Raw genomic sequence first — 20,866 nt, forward strand, 5'->3', positions numbered from 1 at the left:
GTAATCCACATTATGAAAAGTGTGATTCTTTGTTCCTTCTAATGGCTGGTTCATATAAAAGGCTACTGCAGTGAGCTAACATATACATTCCTTTACCTCAAAGTGCTAGAGACTTTTAGGTCTCTGAGTCCCCTACGAGGTGAGTTACATATAAAAATCATTTTAAACTGTGAGGGTCAATATTTTCCTTACCCTCTCTTGATTAAATCGTATTTCACAGTTGTAAAGTCATGGGAATCAGGAGATGTTACACATGTGTCTATAAACAACATCAGATTTGGATCAGGGCTGTAGAGAGTGGCTTGAATGTATACGTCCTGGTTTAGGTCAACAAAGTATGGGAAAGTATTCACAGGGCTTGAAAAAGATGGTGATTCATAAAAGGAAAGTTTCACATTGAATTGTCCATACTGAGTTTCATCAGTTTCTAAAGAGTTGGACTCGTTGACGATGGCCATGATGTCCACTATCACGCTCTCGTTCATTCTGCAGGTGAAATGTAACTGAAGACTCTTTGCCCTGGTGATGAAATTATCAGAAGTGGATGCTCTGACTGTGTTGGAGTAGTCAATAGTCCCATTATTTACCTGTTAAAATATTGGATAAAATACAGAGTAGAGTGCTTCATCAGTCTTGTTGAAATATTACAATCTAGAGAGCTAAAATGCACTACAAGTTATTTGAAAGTCAGATGAGCCAGCAGTGAATTGTATGAATACGGGTGAAAAAGTGGTCTCAGCCTGAATATGTTGAGATGCCCTTTTATGTTGATCAGCGGTTCTCAAACAGTGGGAAAGTGGGTCAAGACTCCATTTTAATGGGGTTGCCTGTGTTGGTGTTAGACTTGCTAGGGCCCAGAGCTGAAGTCAAAGCCCGAGCCCCACTGCCCGGAGCCAAAGCCCAAGGGCTTCAGCCCTGGGTGGCAGGGCTCAGGTTACAGGCCCTGCTACCTGGGACTGAAGCCCTTGGACTTTGCCCCCCACCCCTCTGCCTGGGGCAGTGGGGCTTGGGTTTTGGCTCCCACCCAAGATGGTGGGGCTCAGGCGAGCTCAGGCTTTGGTCCCCTCTCCAGGGCTCGCGTAGTAAATTTTGTTGTCAGAAGGGGGCCGCGGTGCAGTGAAGTTTGAGAACCCCTGTGCTAGATCATTGGTCTTGCATGAAATGAACAGAGAGAAAATTTAGTCTGAATATCAATAAAAAATGTCTTGATGGTAAAATGTATTAGGGTATGCCTCTTGAGGCTTGTGAAGGAAGACCCGTTGTGTGGAATATTTAAACCAGACTGGGCAAAACACTGGAAAAAAGTACTGTAGGAGACAAGTGTGCCCAGGCAGAGAGATGGACTGAATGATCTAATATGCATTACTCATCTGTAACTTCTATTGGTCTTGTTTCCTTTCTAGGTATAAGAACGGTGGGAGGTTTTAATCTGTTGCTGTGTTTTGGTCATAATTTAGTTTTCATTTTCTTCAACATTGTGTGAAGCCACTATTGTGTTAATTGGACATAAAGATAGCGGTGGGATACCTGATGCAACAGATCTTACACATACAGGACTCCAAATGATCTCAATGGGAATCTTGCATGATTAATGTCTGCTGGTTTGAACCTGGCGTCAGTATATGGAGGTAGATAGGGAAGTAGCTATATGGGTCCTCAGTGGTGTGAGCTCACAGACAACCTAACAAAAGATAGGCCAGCCACGGTATCTATATGTATGTTGTAATGGGATCACAATTTTCTTGATGAACTGTGGCAGCCATTGTGCCTAGAATTCTTATATACCCTATTGTACTCTTCCAGCAGTTGTATGGTGCTGCACATAAGATGATACTCTGTGTATTGAACCTTTGGAGTCTTTGGTGAACCTCATGATTTTCTTTGCTAATTAATGCAGTGGGAGAAATTTAGCCCTGTGCAGAGAGCCAGCACAAGGCTATGCACCTCCTTCTCTTTTAACTCAAGAAAACAGGATTTCTAAAGTCTCAAGGCCCAAGTGCATTATAGAACAAGACACATACTGCTTCCACAGAACAAAGGAAAATACATTGTCCAAAATATGCAGTGTAGTTATAGACGTCTTGGTCTCAGGATTTTAGAGAGACAAGGTGGGTGAGGTAATATCTTTTATTGGACAAACTTCAGTGAAGAGCTCTGTTTGGCTCCAAAGCTTTTCTCTCTCACCAACAGAAATTGGTCAGATAAAAGATATTACCTCATCCACCTTGTCTCTCTAATTGTCCAAAATAAGCAGCCAACACCCTACCCAAATCCTTAAACCATCCAGAACCCAACAAATCCTGAAGCAAAAATGTGGGGAAAGAAAGTCTGATTGTGTTTCCCCTGAACTCAATAATTTTGCCACAAATTTCATCCGGACCAGGACTGGACCCTTGAACTTTTCCATTGAGTTATGATTACCAATAAACCTATTACTGTGTAGGTGTTTTAGAGGTGCCCCTCTGTGCCCAATTTATAGAGGACATGAGTCTATTACAAGGCTGGCTAAGGAACTTTGGCGCTTTAGCTCCAATTGTAACTGCTCATTCTTTCAGCTCTAAAGGTCCTCAGCTCATTCCCCCAAGTGTTGGCACTCACAAAACTAGATGGTGATATACATTTTACAGTGTTTTCTTCCCATTGGGAATCTTTTAGGAATCTTAAAAGCACAGAGTTACTCTGAAAACTTTTCATTAATAAGTAATTTTAACAAGTTATTTTGATATACAGTATTTTCAGATGTAAACACTTACCTCACTTTTTGTACCACAGCCATCATAAGGTATATGGAATATAACATGGGATTTTGTAAACATAGGCCTACAAGTTGGGTCATTCAAGTGAAAATTCCATGAAAAATAGCCTTTTAACCTGATGTAGGCTCTTCTAATGACTGCACGCATGTATTCTGGCAGACATGTAAGTGCCACTAGATGGAAAATTTGAATATCAGTAAACAACATTGAAGCATGTATACAAATCCAGTAGTTATTAAAATGCTGCTGTATATTATGTTCACATTACTAGCAAGCAATTGGCCTCATGAAATATTAACTATCCTGGAAATAACAGCTGGGTGGAGAAAAAATGAATTTGCCATTTCTTTATTGTGAAGATTGACACCACTGAAAATTCACTTCCCCTGCCTAGCTCTCTTATGGAATTAATACTGAGCTTACATAAGTTAGTTCGATTCCATAGTTATTTATGCTGCCTAACAGGGTGAGCTCAGAGTTAGGCTACAGCCATAACCCAGTGATCTGCTTTTTATGATCCTTGGCCCAGACACTCGCTCCAGCGAGGTGCAGTGAACAGGGGTTCAATTAACAGGCCTATCCATCCATATGAAGACCACTCTAAAAATGCAGACTTAGCTTAATGATAAAGTATACAAGTGCAGACTGGCTCCTTCTCTCCATGCATACTACCAAACACAGCTTCTTCTACTAGAGCAACATGCTGTTACCAAAATTTGTAGAACTTGAGTCATTGCTTAAAACATGTAGTAATTCAGTTTAATGGGACAATCTGCATCCCTCTTTGGTTTCACCATTGTCTTCAGATGTCCACCATATTTCTTTCTCTGATGGATCTCAAAACTTTTTCCTCTTTTCTCCTACTTTCCTCCCTTTCTTGATTTGTTTCTGGAGGCTTTCTGACCCCCTTCCCAGTCCTTGGCCATCCTCCATGACGAAGTTTCTCTGAAGTTCCCTAACAATGAAGATTCTTTTCTGTTGGAGCTCATCACATCTGCCACCTTACTGTTGGTCTCTGACACTGCAACATTTAAAGTCTGTGTTGTCTGGGGCTGTGCACCACAGTGAGTACTGGGAACACGGAATATTTGGAATTTTAAAACTGTATTACTGGGTCACACTAGAAAGACACTCATCGCTTATGGGCTCCAACAGCCTCCAAGACAGTGATCATCAGAGAAAGCCATGAGGGCCCAAATATGCCTAACAGGTGCAATAGACACCAAATAAAATGGCCTACTCAGGCTTTCCCAACTAGTTTCTCTTATCCAAGCTTGCAGTAAAGTAGTAAAAGAAGGATAAGAAAATATTACCAGGCATCTTCGGTGCAACAGTACTATCAGGAGGAGCTATGCAAGAAGATAACAAAAGGCAAAAATTAAGAATAGTTCACAAAGCTTCATGCATTACCTGATTATAGCGTAATCAGTTAACATACAGAGTAAGCCATAAAATTAAAAAGGATTTTTAAAATATTAATAGAAAATGTTCTGATGAATAGAGCTGCCATTTACCATCAGTTTCAAAGACTAATCTAATGAAAAAAAATCCAGCTTGAAATTGAAAAGGGGAATTACTATTAGCTTAAATGGGAAGAAGATTAAGCTCTTTGTGTATATCTGCATGGACAGGTAATTGCATTCTCAAATACTTATTTTGCAACCAAGATGCCTTTTTAAAACATGGATCCCATTTGGCAATGTCTCCCCGCACATTATCTAAGCATTTTGTGGGTTGTGTAATCCAGCTGGTGCACTGAACTTGGAAATACTTATTAGTTAAAAAAGTAAACAAACACTGCAGTGATATACATCTTAGGGAAACCCAACCCAGAGCCTGAGACAAAGCCTGCTGAAGTACCTGAACATATTACACTATTTATTTTTATCAGCTGGGACTTTCAAACAGTAGGTCAGTGGAGCCAGCTTTGAGGACACTAGTAGTATTTGAAAGGAAATACATGGAGCAAACAAATAACTAGAATAAAATGAATTAATAAATACCCATTGCTCCTGATGCCATATAATGATCAGAGACTGACAAAGATGAGAGAAAAAGAAGATACAGTTTAGTAATAGTCATTAGAAACTGTAATCTACATGAATGGTTCTCAAATTTGGGCCGCTGCTTGTTCAGGGAAAGGCCCTGGCAGGCCGGGCCAGTTTGTTTACCTGCTGGGTCTGCAGGTTCAGCCAATTACAGCTCCCACTTGCTGCAGTTCGCTGCTCCAGGCCAATGGGGGCAGCGGGAAGTGGTGTGGGCTGAGGGATGTACTGGCCTCCACTTTCCGCCACCCCCATTGGCCTGGAGCGGTGAACCGCGGCCAGTGATAGCCGCAATTGGCCAAACCTGGCAGGTAAACAAACCAGCCCAGCCCACCAGGGGCTTACCCTGAACAAGCAGCGGCCCAAGTTTGAGAAGCACTCGTCTAGATACATGGTTCTTAGCTGAAGCAAGAAAGAATGGTGGGCTACAGGGCTAGTCCAAATAATGTCTTAGATTAATTAATTAATTACAATGGCTTGGGTGGTCTTTATACAATTTGATTATGGTTCCCCAATAACATTTGGGGCCATAGTTATTCCCTGGTGGTGGAAAACATCGTGTGTGCCATGATGCAAATGCCTTACAACACTGATCCATCAGGAGCCTGCTCAGGGGGACAGGACACCAACAGTTCAACTGAGAGATGCACTGATTCTGAAGGTATCCCCTCTCTGTGCCAACCACTCTCCCCCCCCACCCCACCCCCGACTCAAATGGGTATAAATTGAAAGGTTGATCTTATGCCGCTGGCCTGCTCAGCCTGCTGCTGGTCCGGGGTTCTGTTCACCTAGGCCAGCCGTGGGCTGAGCGGGGCCTGCAGCCGGGACCCCGGCTGGCAAGGGTCCAGCAGCCAGAACCCCAGACCCACAGCGGGCTGAGCGGGGCCGGCAGCCAAGACCCCAGACTAGCAGTGGGATGAGTGGCTCAGCCCACTGCTGCTCAGGGGTTCCATCCGCCGGCTCATGCCAGCTGGGATTCCAGCTGCCGGACCCGCTCAGCCCAGTGCCGGTCTGGGGTCCTGGCCCTGCCATATACAGTGAGTACCTACCTTCTCCCTGGTTCTGGCCCATTCTTTTCCTCTCTCTGTATTGAGCTGAGGGTGGGAGTGCACTGAGTACAGGGCTGGGGGTGAAGGGTCTGGCCAGGAGCTAGAATGAGGGAGGGGGCTCAGGGTTGGGGCAGGAGGTTTGGGTGTGGGGGCACTTACCTGGGCAGCTCCCATTTGGTGCGAGGGGTGCAGGTGGGAATGTGGGGGTGTGTGTGCAGGAGCTCCCGTTTGGTGCCCAGGGTGGGGAGGTGCGGTGGGGGGGGCAAGAGTCAGGATGTGGGGAATTCATGGGATGTGGCAGGGGCCGGGTATGTAGGGAGGTGCAAGAGTCAGGTCAGAGGGCTGGGGCCATGTGAGGGGGGTGCAGGTGTTAGGGAAGGAGGTTGGCGGGGTATGTGTGGGGTTGTCAGAGTCAGGTCTGGGGTTGTGGGGGGGTGAAGGAGTCAAGCAGAGGGCTGGGTGTGTATGAGAGGGTAAAGGATTCAAGGCAGGGGCCTGGGGTGTGTGAGGGGCACAGGGCTCAGGGCAGGGGCCTGGGTGATGTGTGGGGCTCAGGGCAGAGGGCTGGGTGTGTATGACAGGGGTCAGGCCAGGGGGCTGGAGGGGATATGCACCTATTCCACACACACCCTTCCCCAAGGTCTTGCCCCCGGTTTTTCTCTGCCTCCGCCAGGAGCAGCAAGCAGGATGACTCTGCTCCCTCCCGACCCCCTCCCTCACAAGGGCCATCAGCTGACCAGCTGGCAGGGAGGGAGGCATAAAAAGGAGGAGGAGGGTCAGGAACCCAGCACACTGAAGCAAGAGGCAGGGGAGCCAGCAGGACCAAGCTTCTGCCCCCGTGGGATGGGGTGGGAGAGGTGGAAGGCGGAGAAGAGTGGGCCGGGCTGGGCAGGATTTTTAATGGCAATGCTGCTGCCTGCTGGGACATAGGTTGCCGACCCCTGGTCCATCAGCTCTCATCTTACCCAGCATCCACCGGAACATTATCATTTTGGCAGTGTTAAGCACTTGTTGTTCTCTCCTCCTCACCAGCCAGCATTCCCACCCATATCTCCTGGCTGGCCTAGTCACATACTCTTATACACTTTACAGTTTACTTGGCATATTCTTATCTCAGAAAATTCCCGTCAACTTCCTTTTTTTACACCAACTGCTCTTCATGTAGCTCCTAACATCCACATCCATATTTCCATCATAGCTCAACAGTGACCCAGGGCATTTAAACCATTGCATGGACTTCAACTCTATTCTATTTCGTTGTAATGGCTTCTGTTTGTCCCTCAATGAAGCATCACATGCATTCCATCTTTTGCTGGCTTATTTGTAAGCCATAGTAGTTATCCAGATAAAATATGATGCATGAAAAACAATGAAATGCTGAGTATCCTCGATGGGCACAGCAATTAATTGATAAATGAAAAGGATAGGTACAGAAATTCATTTCAAGATAAAATTATTAAATCTGGTAGGGAAGGTGCCATGGACACCATACACAGGGACATACACAGGTGTGTTCTCACCATTATTTGCAGTAGAACTAGACAATGAGTTAGAAAAATCTGAAATATAGCTGTTCCCAGAATAATTTGCTACTGAACAAACAGAAAAGAAAGACAAATTAAGAAATACTGCATTAGCTTCTGAAGATATCTGCTAAATCCATGAGAATACAGGTATGCATAGACCATCCCAGATAAACATTTATCTAACCTACTCTTAAATATCTCCAGAGATGGAGATTCCACAACCTCCCTAGGCAATTTATTCCAGTGTTTAACTACCCTGACCATTATGAACTTTTTCCTAATGTCCAACCTAATCCTCCCTTGTTGCAGTTTAAACCCATTGTTGCTTGTTCTATCCTTAGAGAATAAGGTGAACAAATTTTCTCCCTCCTCCTTATGGCACCCTTTTAGATACCTGAAAACTGCTATCATGTCCCCTCTCAGTTTTCTCTTTTCCAAACTAAACAAATGCTATTCTTTCAGCCTTCCTTCATAGGTCATGTTCTCAAAACCTTTAATCATTCTTGTTGCTTTTCTCTGGATCCTCGCCAGTTTCTCCACATCTTCCTTGAAATGCGGTGCCCAGAACTGGACACAATAGTCCAGTTGAGGCCTAACCAGCACAGAGTAGAGCAGAAGAATGACTTCTCGTGTCTTGCTCACAACACACCTGTTAATGCATCCCAGAATCATGTTTCCTTTTTTTGCAACAGCATCACACTGTTGACTCTTATTTAACTTGTGGTCCACTATAACCCTTGGATCCCTTTCTGCCCTAGTCCTTCCTAGACAGTCTCTTCCCATTCTGTATGTGTGAAACTGATTGTTCCTTCCTAAGTGGAGCACTTTGCATTTGTCTTTATTAAACTTCATCCTGTTTACCTCAAACCATTTCTCCAATTTGTCCAGATCATTTTGAATTATGACCCTGTCCTCCAAAGCATTTGCAATCCCTCCCAGTTTGGTATCATCTGCAAACTTAATAAGCGTACTTTCTATGCCAATATCTAAGTCGTTGATAAAGATATTGAACAGAGCCGGTCCCAAAACAGACGCCTGCGGAATCACGCTTGTTATACCTTTCCAGCAGGATTGGGAACCATTAATAACTACTCTCTGAGTACAGTTATCCAGCCAGTTATGCACCCACCTTATAGTAGCCCGATCTAAGTTGTATTTGCCTAGTTTATTGATAAGAATATCATGCAAGACTGTACCAAATGCCTTACTAAAGTCTAGGCACCACTTCTCCTAGCCATCCACCACTTCTCCTTAGCCACATGACTTGTTATCCTATCAAAGAAAGATATCAGGTTTGTTTGTTTGAGATGGAGGGATAGTTAAGTGGTTTGAGCATCAACTTGCTAAACCTAGGGTCGTGAGTTCAATGCTTGAGGGGGCCATTTAGGGATCTGTAGTGAAAAATAATAAAAAAAAATTGGGTATAGTCTAGCTTTGTTAGGTTGGATATTAGGAAAAGCTTTTTCACTAGGAGGATGGTGAAGCACTGGAATGGGTTACCTAGGGAGGTGGTGGAATCTCCTTCCTTAGAAGTTTTTAAGGTCAGGCTTGACAAAGCCTTGGCTGGGATGATTTAGTTGGCAATTGGTCCTGCTCTGAGTAGGGAGGTGGATTAGATGACCTCCTGAGGTCTCTTCCAACCCTGATATTCTATGATTCTATGATTTGTTCTTTACACACCCATGCTGGCTATTCCCTACCACCTTACCACCTTCCAAGTGTTTGCAGATGATTTCCTTAATTACTTGCTCCATTATCTTCCCTGGCACAGACGTTAAACTAACTGGTCTGTAGTTTCCTGGGTTGTCTTTATTTCCTTTTTATAGATGGGCACTATATTTGCCCTTTTCCAGTCTTCTGGAATCTCTCCTGTCTCCCATGATTTTCCAAAGATAATAGCTAGAAGCTCAGATATCTCCTCTATTAACTCCTTGATGCATTTTATCAGGCACTGGTGACTTGCAGGCATCTAACTTTTCTAAGTGATTTTTAACTTGTTCTTTTTTTACTTTATCTTCTAAACCTACCCTTTCTCATTAGCATTCACTATGTTAGGTATTACTTCAGACTTCTCGGTGAAGACTGAAACAAAGAAGTCATTGAGTATCTCTGCCATTTCAAAGTTTCCTGTTACTGTGTCTCCCTCCTCACTGAGCAGTGGGCCTTGTAGGACACAAAATAAGGCAAATCTCATAAATACAAAAATTTCACATTTTTGGTCGCAGATGAGAGCCTCTTTAAAAGCAAGAATGAATGGCACATGGTCCTCCCTTTTTATTTGACTGTGTAACTTACTCCAGCATTTTTCTTAGATTATGTTCACACTCTGATTGTCCCCTACCTTCATTAGCTGTAGTCAGTGGTTCTGGGGTAGATATTGCCCCAGTGCTCTGTGCTGTGAAAGTGGATGAAAAGGAATAATCTGATTCCAGTGTTGTGTAATCATCAGAGGCTGTCAGAAAGATGAGAAAAATAAATGAATAGCAAGAACAAGTAATAGCCCTTAAAACTGAGGAGTTGGTTAAAAGATTTAGATTTCATCTTTTGTGGAAAAATCAGTTAGCAAAGTAGCCTTTTGCTTGTGGAAAGGTGGGTCAAAATTGTGTTTTTAAAGCAATAATAAATTGTTTTTACAATAAACTGGGGGATTTTCTCATTGACATCATTAGTTCAGGACTGGGTTCTTAAGGAGCAAAAGTGGAAGTGTGCTTTGTAGTTTTAAGCTAAGTGGCCTCGCCACATATCGTCACAAATCATCACCATTTGGCATGATTTTTACAACCTGTTCACAAGGAGCTTGTAAGTGAAATAACTGAATGCTGTGGCAACATGAAGTACTTGGATTGATATCCGTGGGAATGAATAAACAGTAAGCACCCAAATTACATCTGGCTGTGGCTCTTACTACTAGAGATACTGGAGTCCTACAGGAATTGGCAGAAACCTTATTGTTTGGGGGAATTTAAGAAACTAGGCTGGACAAAACTTCACCACAAAGACATTTCTGGATATTGTAAAATACATGCCAATAATCCTTCAGTGTGTTACCAGCAGGGGGCAAGTATCTAGTATCTGTTAATGTGGATGTCAGAAAAAAAACACATTAAAATTCATTACTGTACACAGACACTAATTATAGAAAAATTGCAGCAAATTATTTAAAACAAAGTAAAAATTCTACATAGAGGGAAGCATGGACAATCATACCTCTACTAGCAGAGATACCCATGTAGGCAATTACAAAGCATGGCTAGCCATATCAATATCCAACTTTGCCTCCATGGCTGTGATAGTAAGCACAAAAATGGTTCTTTTTCAGTAACTTACAGAGAAAAGATACCTATTTCCATATCCAGCTGAACACTTCCCTTTCCGAATGTTGATGCTATTGAATGTTGAATGCTATTTTCTTTCTTCTGCACATTAAAGAAGCCATGCCAAAGATCATTAGGTGGCTCCATATGTACTTACCAAATGCCTGAAACTATTCAATAAGTTGGCTTCCAGGGATATATTAATAAATTCTTCAAAGTATAATTGTTGCATGTAATTTCTGTGGACAGTAATGTCCTAATTCTATGTCTTATTTTTCATGTAAATCTTACAAATAATAAATTTTTTTTAATTTTTGGTTGCAGATGAGCCTCTTTAGAAAGCATGACTGAATGTCATCTGGTCTTGCCTATTTATTTAACTGTATAACTTTTCAAGCATTTTTCTTGTTGATGTCATAACCCAACATTCTTTTCTTTTTTCTACACACTAAAGTGGCCATTATGTGGCTCCCTACACACTTACCAAATAATCTGTGATTAAATATGCTCTTGGCTGCTTTTATTCTAGAACTACACATTGAACTTTACATTCCTTTCCTCCTGGGACATTCCTACATATCCCCCTACTGAAGCCTTTTAGCACTTACACCCAAATGTGGGTGAAACTAATTTTGTATACAGAAACTCCCAGAGCCTAGTGCCCTCATGCCTCTTGGTATGGCTCATTTGGCCTGTACAGCCCTGTCATATTTCAGGCATCATCACAAACTGTTCCCCACATTCCATTCAGGTAAACAGCCACACAACACTGCCTCACAGCTCTATATTCCATCCACCAGTTGTATGATCAACAAACCTTGTGGGACACAAAATAAAGCCAATCTCATAAATACAAAAAAGTTGCATTTTTGGTCACAGATGAGCCTCTTTAAAAGCATTAATGAATAACCTGTGGTCCTCCCGTTGTATTTAACCATATAACTTATTCCAGCATTTTTCTTACATTATGCTCAGAGTCTGTTCAGAAGTCCATTACCTTCATTAGGTGTAGTCAGTGATTCTGGGGTGGATATGGCCCCAGTGCTCTCTGGTGCGGTGGTGGACGAAAAGGAGTGCTCTCTTTCTGGTATTGTGTAATCCACAGAAGCTGTCAGAAAGACAAGGAAAGAAATTAATAGAACTAGCAACTACTACTAGCACCTAGAACTGGAGCTTGGTAAAGATTTAGATTTCATGTTCTGTGGAAAAATGAGTTAGTGTAATAACCTTTTGCTTGTGGAGATGTGGATCAAAGTTGTATTTCAATGTTAATTATAAATTATTGTTTGATTTGCAATTGGGGGACTTGTGTCATTGACAGCATTAGTTCAGGACTGAATTTTTAAGGGGTAATCCTGGAAGTTAACCTAGAAGTTACCATCTAACATCCAAAACACTGTAAATATTTTACTCTCTTTTCAAAAGGGCCCTGTAACTTAAACAGCAGGAAGTGATGTGGCTCCATTAGAAAATGTAAAAGCATAAACAATAACTACTTGCATTTTGTCTGGCTGAGTCTTTTACTGCTAAAGATATTGTGGAGAACTCCCATTAATTCTACTCTCTCTGTTTAATATTTCTGTCCTGCTAATGCATTGGCCCCTTGGTGGATGACTGTCTGCTGTTTAATTTACCACCAAAAAAAAATTCTACCAGAAAGACATTTCTTGATATTGAAATTATGTAAATGTATTACCAGATTGTCCAGGGGTTCTGTAGCCAGTATTTGTTAATAAAAAAAATGAATTCTCAGTACTATAAACAGTTACTAATTAAAGAGCAATTAAAGAGAAGTGATGTAAAGAAAAGTAAAAATTATACATGGAGAGAATAATTCCTAAATTTTTGAATTTTTCGTCACAGTTGAGCTACTTTAGAAAGCTTGACTGAATGGCATCTGGCCCTGCCTATTTATTTAACTGTATAACTTATTATAACACTTTTCTTAGATTATGTTCACTCCAATTTCTCTTACCTCCATTAGCTGTAGTCAGAGGTTGTGGGCTGGATATTGCCCCAGTGGTCCCTGGCAGGAAAGTGGATGAAGAAGAGATCTCTGTTTCTTGTGTTGTGTAATCTGCAGGGGCTGTCAGAAAATTGAGCAAAGGAATGAATAGACTGGGGTGTTGGTTAAAAGATTTAAATTTCATATTTCCATTCTGAGTAGAGTTTACCCTGTTTTTGCTTTCCCCCAAGGCTTCACATATCACTAAATTATATTCTTTCTACCTACCAATTCTCCACCTCCAACAAAGAACCCCTTGTAACAGGGTGGTACTCCTGCTCTGTGGACCAGCACACATAACATGTGTTGGTCCTAAAACAGTAGGAGGTGCTGAGTGAGACCTACTATCTCACTGTTGCACATGTAGCTGGTTAACCTCCATCTTGGATATGAGGGTGGGAGGACTGGAACGAGAGGGAGTGTCTCGTGTTCAAAATGAAATTTAATGAAATCTTTCATTGAATAGATTCTGAAAATAAATAGGTTTTTCAGAAATAGATTTGTTGTGCGGATTCAGAATTCCATAAGTTTTGGTAACAGGATGCCCAATTAGATGCAAAACTACCTGCCCACTTTTAACAAAGGCCCTGATATCCTGATGATTTGAAATACCAGGAAAATGTAGGCGAGTGACTCCTTTTTCCTGGAGAATTGATGCCTGAAATGATTTGCAAGCTGGGATGAATAGACTCTTCAAAGTATAACTGTTGCATGTAATTGGTGTGGGCAGTAATGGTCTATTTTGATATCTTTTATTTTTATGTAAATCTTATAAATAATATTATTTCTTAAAGTTTGCATTATTGGTCACGGTTAAGCCTCTTTAAAAGCATGACTTCCTTGATTGTAGGTGGATATTGTGATATTATTAAGATTGTAAGGCTGATTTTTTCTGATTTATTTATGGAATTATTTTCAAATATAATGCACTAACACAGTGCTTCAACATTACTACTAACCCCACACAGATATGGAAAGCGATGAGGATTTGCAACTGATTTGATAAACACAAGCAGTGTAATGCCAATGTAACAGTTATCCGCCTCTGAAACCCTTACTCATGTTGAGCAGCACTCACTTAGGTGAGCAGACTTAAGTCGATTTTCTCAGGCAGGAGTATTTGTATGAGGAAGAGTTTGTCTTTACTGGGACTGCTAAAGGATAAATCCTTTTCAGCTTGATTAAGGGCTGAAGAAGCAGCCCCTCACTGTCAAATGAGAATTGAAAGATTCTGATAAATATATTGAACCCAACTAAGAAATACCTGTTGTTTTGGATGCATGAACTGGCCAGATACATGAAAGAAAATAAAAGATCCACTTTAGTAACTTTCACCTAAATTGGCTGCCTGTTCTAAACTCAGTAACTCATTCTGTATAGGAGATACTCCTATAGCCCAGTACCCTCTTGCCTCTTGGTACAGCTTGTTTGTCCTGACAGCCCTGCCATATCCCAGGCATCATCACAAACTATTCCCCACATTCCATTCAAGCAAACAGCCACATGACAGTGCCTCACAGCTCTCTATTCCATCCATCAGTTGTACGAGCAACAAACCTTGTAGGACACAAAATAAGGCAAATCTCATAAAAACAAAAATTTCACATTTTTGGTCCCAGATGAGAGCCTCTTCAAAAGCATGAATGAATGGCATCTGGTCCTCCCTTTGTTTTTATCTGTATAACTTATTCCAGCATTTTTCTAAATTATGTTCACCCTCTTATTGTCCCCTACCTTTATTAGGTGTAGTCAGTGATTCTGGGGTTAATATTTCTCCAGTTTTCTCTGGTGAGGTGGTGGATGAAAAGGAGTTCTCTCTTTCTGGTGTTGTGTAATCCACAAAGATGAGGAAAGAAATTAAGAGAAAGAACTAGTAATGGCTTTTAAAACTGGGGTGTTGGTTAAAAGATTAAGATTTCAAGTTTTGTGGGAAAATGAGTTATCGCAATAGCCTTCCACTTGTGCACATATGGTTCAAAATTGTACTGTAAAGTTAATAATAAAGTCCTATAGCATTGAAATTAGGGAGCTTTGGTCATTGACATTGTTGGTTCGGGACTGGGTTCTTAAGAAGCAAAATGGAAAAGTTAAAAGAAAGCAATTAAAGCAAAAGAAAAATTCTGCATGGAAGGAAGTATGGACAATCATATCTCCACCAGCAGAGACACCCATGTAGGCAATACACAGTACGGCTAGCCATATACTACCCAACTCTGCCTTGGCATCTGTGATAGTAAGTGCAAGAATGGTTATTTTCCAGAACGTTTCAGAGAGAAGATGCCTATTTCCATATCCAGCTGAACACTTCCCTTTCTGAATGTCATAACCCCACATTATTTCCTTTTTTCCACACACTTAAGTGGCATTTACGTAGTTCCCTACACACTTACCAAATAGGCTGTAATAAATATCTTCTTGGCTGCTTTTATTCTAGAACTACACATTGAACTTTACATTCCTTTCCTCCTGGGACATTCGTTCACATCCCCCTACTGAAGCCTTTTAGCACTTTCACCCAAATGTGGGTGAAACTAATTCTGTATACAGAAACCCCTACAGCCCAGTGCCCTCTTGCCTCTTGGTATGGCTCGTTTGGCCTGTACAGCCCTGCCATATTCCAGGTATCATCACAAACTGTTCCCCACATTCCATTCAAGTAAACAGCCACACAACACTGCCTCACAGCTCTCTATTCCATCCACCAGTTGTGTGATCAACAAACCTTGTAGGACACAAAATAAGGCAAATCTCATAAATAGAAAAAATTTGCATTTTTGGTCACAGATGAGCCTCTTTAAAAGCATTAATGAATGGCATGTGGTCCTCCCGTTGTATTTAACCATATAACTTATTCCAGCATTTTTCTTACATTATGCTCAGAGTCTGTTCAGAAGTCCATTACCTGCACTAGGTGTAGTCAGTGTTTCTGGAGTGGGTATTGCCCCAGTGCTCTCTGGTGCGGTGGTGGACGAAAAGGAGTGCTCTCTTTCTGGTATTGTGTAATCCACAGAAGCTGTCAGAAAGACAAGGAAAGAAATTAATAGAACTAGCAACTACTACTAGCACCTAGAACTGGAGCTTGGTAAAGATTTAGATTTCATGTTCTGTGGAAAAATGAGTTAGTGTAATAACCTTTTGCTTTTGGAGATGTGGATCAAAGTTGTATTTCAATGTTAATTATAAATTATTATTTGATTAGCAATTGGGGACTTGTGTCATTGACAGCATTAGTTCAGGACTGAATTTTTAAGGGGTAATCCTAGAAGTTAACCTAGAAGTTACCATCTAACATCCAAAACACTGTAAATATTTTATTCTCTTTTCAAAAGGGCCCTGTAACTTAAACAGCAGGAAGTGATGTGGCTCCATTAGAAAATGTAAAAGCATAAACAATAACTACTTGCATTTTGTCTGGCTGAGTCTTTTACTGCTAGAGATATTGTGGAGAACTCCCATTTATTCTACTCTCTCTGTTTAATATTTCTGTCCTGCTAATGCATTGGCCCCTTGGTGGATGACTGTCTCATGTTTAATTTACCACCAAAAAAAAAATCTACCAGAAAGACATTTCTTGATATTGAAATTATGTAAATGTTTTACCAGATTGTCCAGGGGTTCTGTAGCCAGTATTTGTTAATAAAAAAAAATAAATTCTCAGTACTATAAACAGTTACTAATTAAAGAGCAATTAAAGAGAAGTGATGTAAAGAAAAGTAAAAATTATACATGGAGAGAATAATTTCTAAATTTTTGAATTTTTGGTCACAGTTGAGCTACTTTAGAAAGCTTGACTGAATGGCATCTGGCCCTGCCTATTTATTTAACTGTATAACTTATTATAACACTTTTCTTAGATTATGTTCACTCCAATTTCTCTTACCTCCATTAGCTGTAGTCAGAGGTTGTGGGCTGGATATTGCCCCAGTGGTCCCTGGCAGGAAAGTGGATGAAGAAGAGTTCTCTATTTCTTGTGTTGTGTAATCTGCAGTCAGAAAGTTGAGGAAAGGAATGAATAGACTAGGGTGTTGGTTAAAAGATTTAGATTTCATGTTTCCATTCTGAGTAGAGTTTAACCTGTTTTTGCTTTCCCCCAAGGCTTCACATATCACTAAATTATATTCTTTCTACCTACCAATTCTCCACCTCCAACAAAGAACCCCTTGTAACAGGGTGGTACTCCTGCTCTGTGGACCAGCACACATAACATGTGTTGGTCCTAAAACAGTAGGAGGTGCTGAGTGAGACCTACTATCTCACTGTTGCACATGTAGCTGGTTAACCTCCATCTTGGATATGAGGGTGGGAGGACTGGAACGAGAGGGAGTGTCTCGTGTTCAAAATGAAATTTAATGAAATCTTTCATTGAATAGATTCTGAAAATAAATAGGTTTTTCAGAAATAGATTTGTTGTGCGGATTCAGAATTCCATAAGTTTTGGTAACAGGATGCCCAATTAGATGCAAAACTACCTGCCCACTTTTAACAAAGGCCCTGATATCCTGATGATTTGAAATACCAGGAAAATGTAGGCGAGTGACTCCTTTTTCCTGGAGAATTGATGCCTGAAATGATTTGCAAGCTGGGATGAATAGACTCTTCAAAGTATAACTGTTGCATGTAATTGGTGTGGGCAGTAATGGTCTATTTTGATATCTTTTATTTTTATGTAAATCTTATAAATAATATTATTTCTTAAAGTTTGCATTATTGGTCACGGTTAAGCCTCTTTAAAAGCATGACTTCCTTGATTGTAGGTGGATATTGTGATATTATTAAGATTGTAAGGCTGATTTTTTCTGATTTATTTATGGAATTATTTTCAAATATAATGCACTAACACAGTGCTTCAACATTACTACTAACCCCACACAGATATGGAAAGCGATGAGGATTTGCAACTGATTTGATAAACACAAGCAGTGTAATGCCAATGTAACAGTTATCCGCCTCTGAAACCCTTACTCATGTTGAGCAGCACTCACTTAGGTGAGCAGACTTAAGTCGATTTTCTCAGGCAGGAGTATTTGTATGAGGAAGAGTTTGTCTTTACTGGGACTGCTAAAGGATAAATCCTTTTCAGCTTGATTAAGGGCTGAAGAAGCAGCCCCTCACTGTCAAATGAGAATTGAAAGATTCTGATAAATATATTGAACCCAACTAAGAAATACCTGTTGTTTTGGATGCATGAACTGGCCAGATACATGAAAGAAAATAAAAGATCCACTTTAGTAACTTTCACCTAAATTGGCTGCCTGTTCTAAACTCAGTAACTCATTCTGTATAGGAGATACTCCTATAGCCCAGTACCCTCTTGCCTCTTGGTACAGCTTGTTTGTCCTGACAGCCCTGCCATATCCCAGGCATCATCACAAACTATTCCCCACATTCCATTCAAGCAAACAGCCACATGACAGTGCCTCACAGCTCTCTATTCCATCCATCAGTTGTACGAGCAACAAACCTTGTAGGACACAAAATAAGGCAAATCTCATAAAAACAAAAATTTCACATTTTTGGTCCCAGATGAGAGCCTCTTCAAAAGCATGAATGAATGGCATCTGGTCCTCCCTTTGTTTTTATCTGTATAACTTATTCCAGCATTTTTCTAAATTATGTTCACCCTCTTATTGTCCCCTACCTTTATTAGGTGTAGTCAGTGATTCTGGGGTTAATATTTCTCCAGTTTTCTCTGGTGAGGTGGTGGATGAAAAGGAGTTCTCTCTTTCTGGTGTTGTGTAATCCACAAAGATGAGGAAAGAAATTAAGAGAAAGAACTAGTAATGGCTTTTAAAACTGGGGTGTTGGTTAAAAGATTAAGATTTCAAGTTTTGTGGGAAAATGAGTTATCGCAATAGCCTTCCACTTGTGCACATATGGTTCAAAATTGTACTGTAAAGTTAATAATAAAGTCCTATAGCATTGAAATTAGGGAGCTTTGGTCATTGACATTGTTGGTTCGGGACTGGGTTCTTAAGAAGCAAAATGGAAAAGTTAAAAGAAAGCAATTAAAGCAAAAGAAAAATTCTGCATGGAAGGAAGTATGGACAATCATATCTCCACCAGCAGAGACACCCATGTAGGCAATACACAGTACGGCTAGCCATATACTACCCAACTCTGCCTTGGCATCTGTGATAGTAAGTGCAAGAATGGTTATTTTCCAGAACGTTTCAGAGAGAAGATGCCTATTTCCATATCCAGCTGAACACTTCCCTTTCTGAATGTCATAACCCCACATTATTTCCTTTTTTCCACACACTTAAGTGGCATTTACGTAGTTCCCTACACACTTACCAAATAGGCTGTAATAAATATCTTCTTGGCTGCTTTTATTCTAGAACTACACATTGAACTTTACATTCCTTTCCTCCTGGGACATTCGTTCACATCCCCCTACTGAAGCCTTTTAGCACTTTCACCCAAATGTGGGTGAAACTAATTCTGTATACAGAAACCCCTACAGCCCAGTGCCCTCTTGCCTCTTGGTATGGCTCGTTTGGCCTGTACAGCCCTGCCATATTCCAGGTATCATCACAAACTGTTCCCCACATTCCATTCAAGTAAACAGCCACACAACACTGCCTCACAGCTCTCTATTCCATCCACCAGTTGTGTGATCAACAAACCTTGTAGGACACAAAATAAGGCAAATCTCATAAATAGAAAAAATTTGCATTTTTGGTCACAGATGAGCCTCTTTAAAAGCATTAATGAATGGCATGTGGTCCTCCCGTTGTATTTAACCATATAACTTATTCCAGCATTTTTCTTACATTATGCTCAGAGTCTGTTCAGAAGTCCATTACCTGCACTAGGTGTAGTCAGTGTTTCTGGAGTGGGTATTGCCCCAGTGCTCTCTGGTGCGGTGGTGGACGAAAAGGAGTGCTCTCTTTCTGGTATTGTGTAATCCACAGAAGCTGTCAGAAAGACAAGGAAAGAAATTAATAGAACTAGCAACTACTACTAGCACCTAGAACTGGAGCTTGGTAAAGATTTAGATTTCATGTTCTGTGGAAAAATGAGTTAGTGTAATAACCTTTTGCTTTTGGAGATGTGGATCAAAGTTGTATTTCAATGTTAATTATAAATTATTATTTGATTAGCAATTGGGGACTTGTGTCATTGACAGCATTAGTTCAGGACTGAATTTTTAAGGGGTAATCCTAGAAGTTAACCTAGAAGTTACCATCTAACATCCAAAACACTGTAAATATTTTATTCTCTTTTCAAAAGGGCCCTGTAACTTAAACAGCAGGAAGTGATGTGGCTCCATTAGAAAATGTAAAAGCATAAACAATAACTACTTGCATTTTGTCTGGCTGAGTCTTTTACTGCTAGAGATATTGTGGAGAACTCCCATTTATTCTACTCTCTCTGTTTAATATTTCTGTCCTGCTAATGCATTGGCCCCTTGGTGGATGACTGTCTCATGTTTAATTTACCACCAAAAAAAAAATCTACCAGAAAGACATTTCTTGATATTGAAATTATGTAAATGTTTTACCAGATTGTCCAGGGGTTCTGTAGCCAGTATTTGTTAATAAAAAAAAATAAATTCTCAGTACAATAAACAGTTACTAATTAAAGAGCAATTAAAGAGAAGTGATGTAAAGAAAAGTAAAAATTATACATGGAGAGAATAATTTCTAAATTTTTGAATTTTTGGTCACAGTTGAGCTACTTTAGAAAGCTTGACTGAATGGCATCTGGCCCTGCCTATTTATTTAACTGTATAACTTATTATAACACTTTTCTTAGATTATGTTCACTCCAATTTCTCTTACCTCCATTAGCTGTAGTCAGAGGTTGTGGGCTGGATATTGCCCCAGTGGTCCCTGGCAGGAAAGTGGATGAAGAAGAGTTCTCTATTTCTTGTGTTGTGTAATCTGCAGTCAGAAAGTTGAGGAAAGGAATGAATAGACTAGGGTGTTGGTTAAAAGATTTAGATTTCATGTTTCCATTCTGAGTAGAGTTTAACCTGTTTTTGCTTTCCCCCAAGGCTTCACATATCACTAAATTATATTCTTTCTACCTACCAATTCTCCACCTCCAACAAAGAACCCCTTGTAACAGGGTGGTACTCCTGCTCTGTGGACCAGCACACGTAACATGTGTTGGTCCTAAAACAGTAGGAGGTGCTGAGTGAGACCTACTGTCTCACTGTTGCACAT

General features: G+C 40.7%; 1 protein-coding gene across 13 annotated transcripts in view; it reads right to left on the minus strand.

Moving 5' to 3' along the window:
• LOC127053738 (deleted in malignant brain tumors 1 protein-like) overlaps positions 1 to 20,866 on the minus strand; it is an 80,025-nt gene that overhangs the window by 1,466 nt on the left and 57,693 nt on the right. For 12 of the 13 annotated variants that reach the window (XM_050958953.1, XM_050958949.1, XM_050958951.1 and 9 more), the window contains 4 exons: positions 11,688 to 11,798; positions 9,718 to 9,828; positions 2,754 to 2,929; positions 193 to 587 (listed from right to left, as the gene is read on the minus strand). In XM_050958953.1, coding sequence (XP_050814910.1) covers positions 193 to 587; positions 2,754 to 2,929; positions 9,718 to 9,828; positions 11,688 to 11,798 — 793 coding nt within the window. The remainder of the gene's footprint in view (positions 1 to 192; positions 588 to 2,753; positions 2,930 to 9,717; positions 9,829 to 11,687; positions 11,799 to 20,866) is intronic. The other variant, XM_050958941.1, reaches the window with a different exon arrangement.

Source organism: Gopherus flavomarginatus, chromosome 6 (assembly GCF_025201925.1).
Source record: "Gopherus flavomarginatus isolate rGopFla2 chromosome 6, rGopFla2.mat.asm, whole genome shotgun sequence".
Taxonomy (NCBI): domain Eukaryota; kingdom Metazoa; phylum Chordata; order Testudines; family Testudinidae; genus Gopherus; species Gopherus flavomarginatus.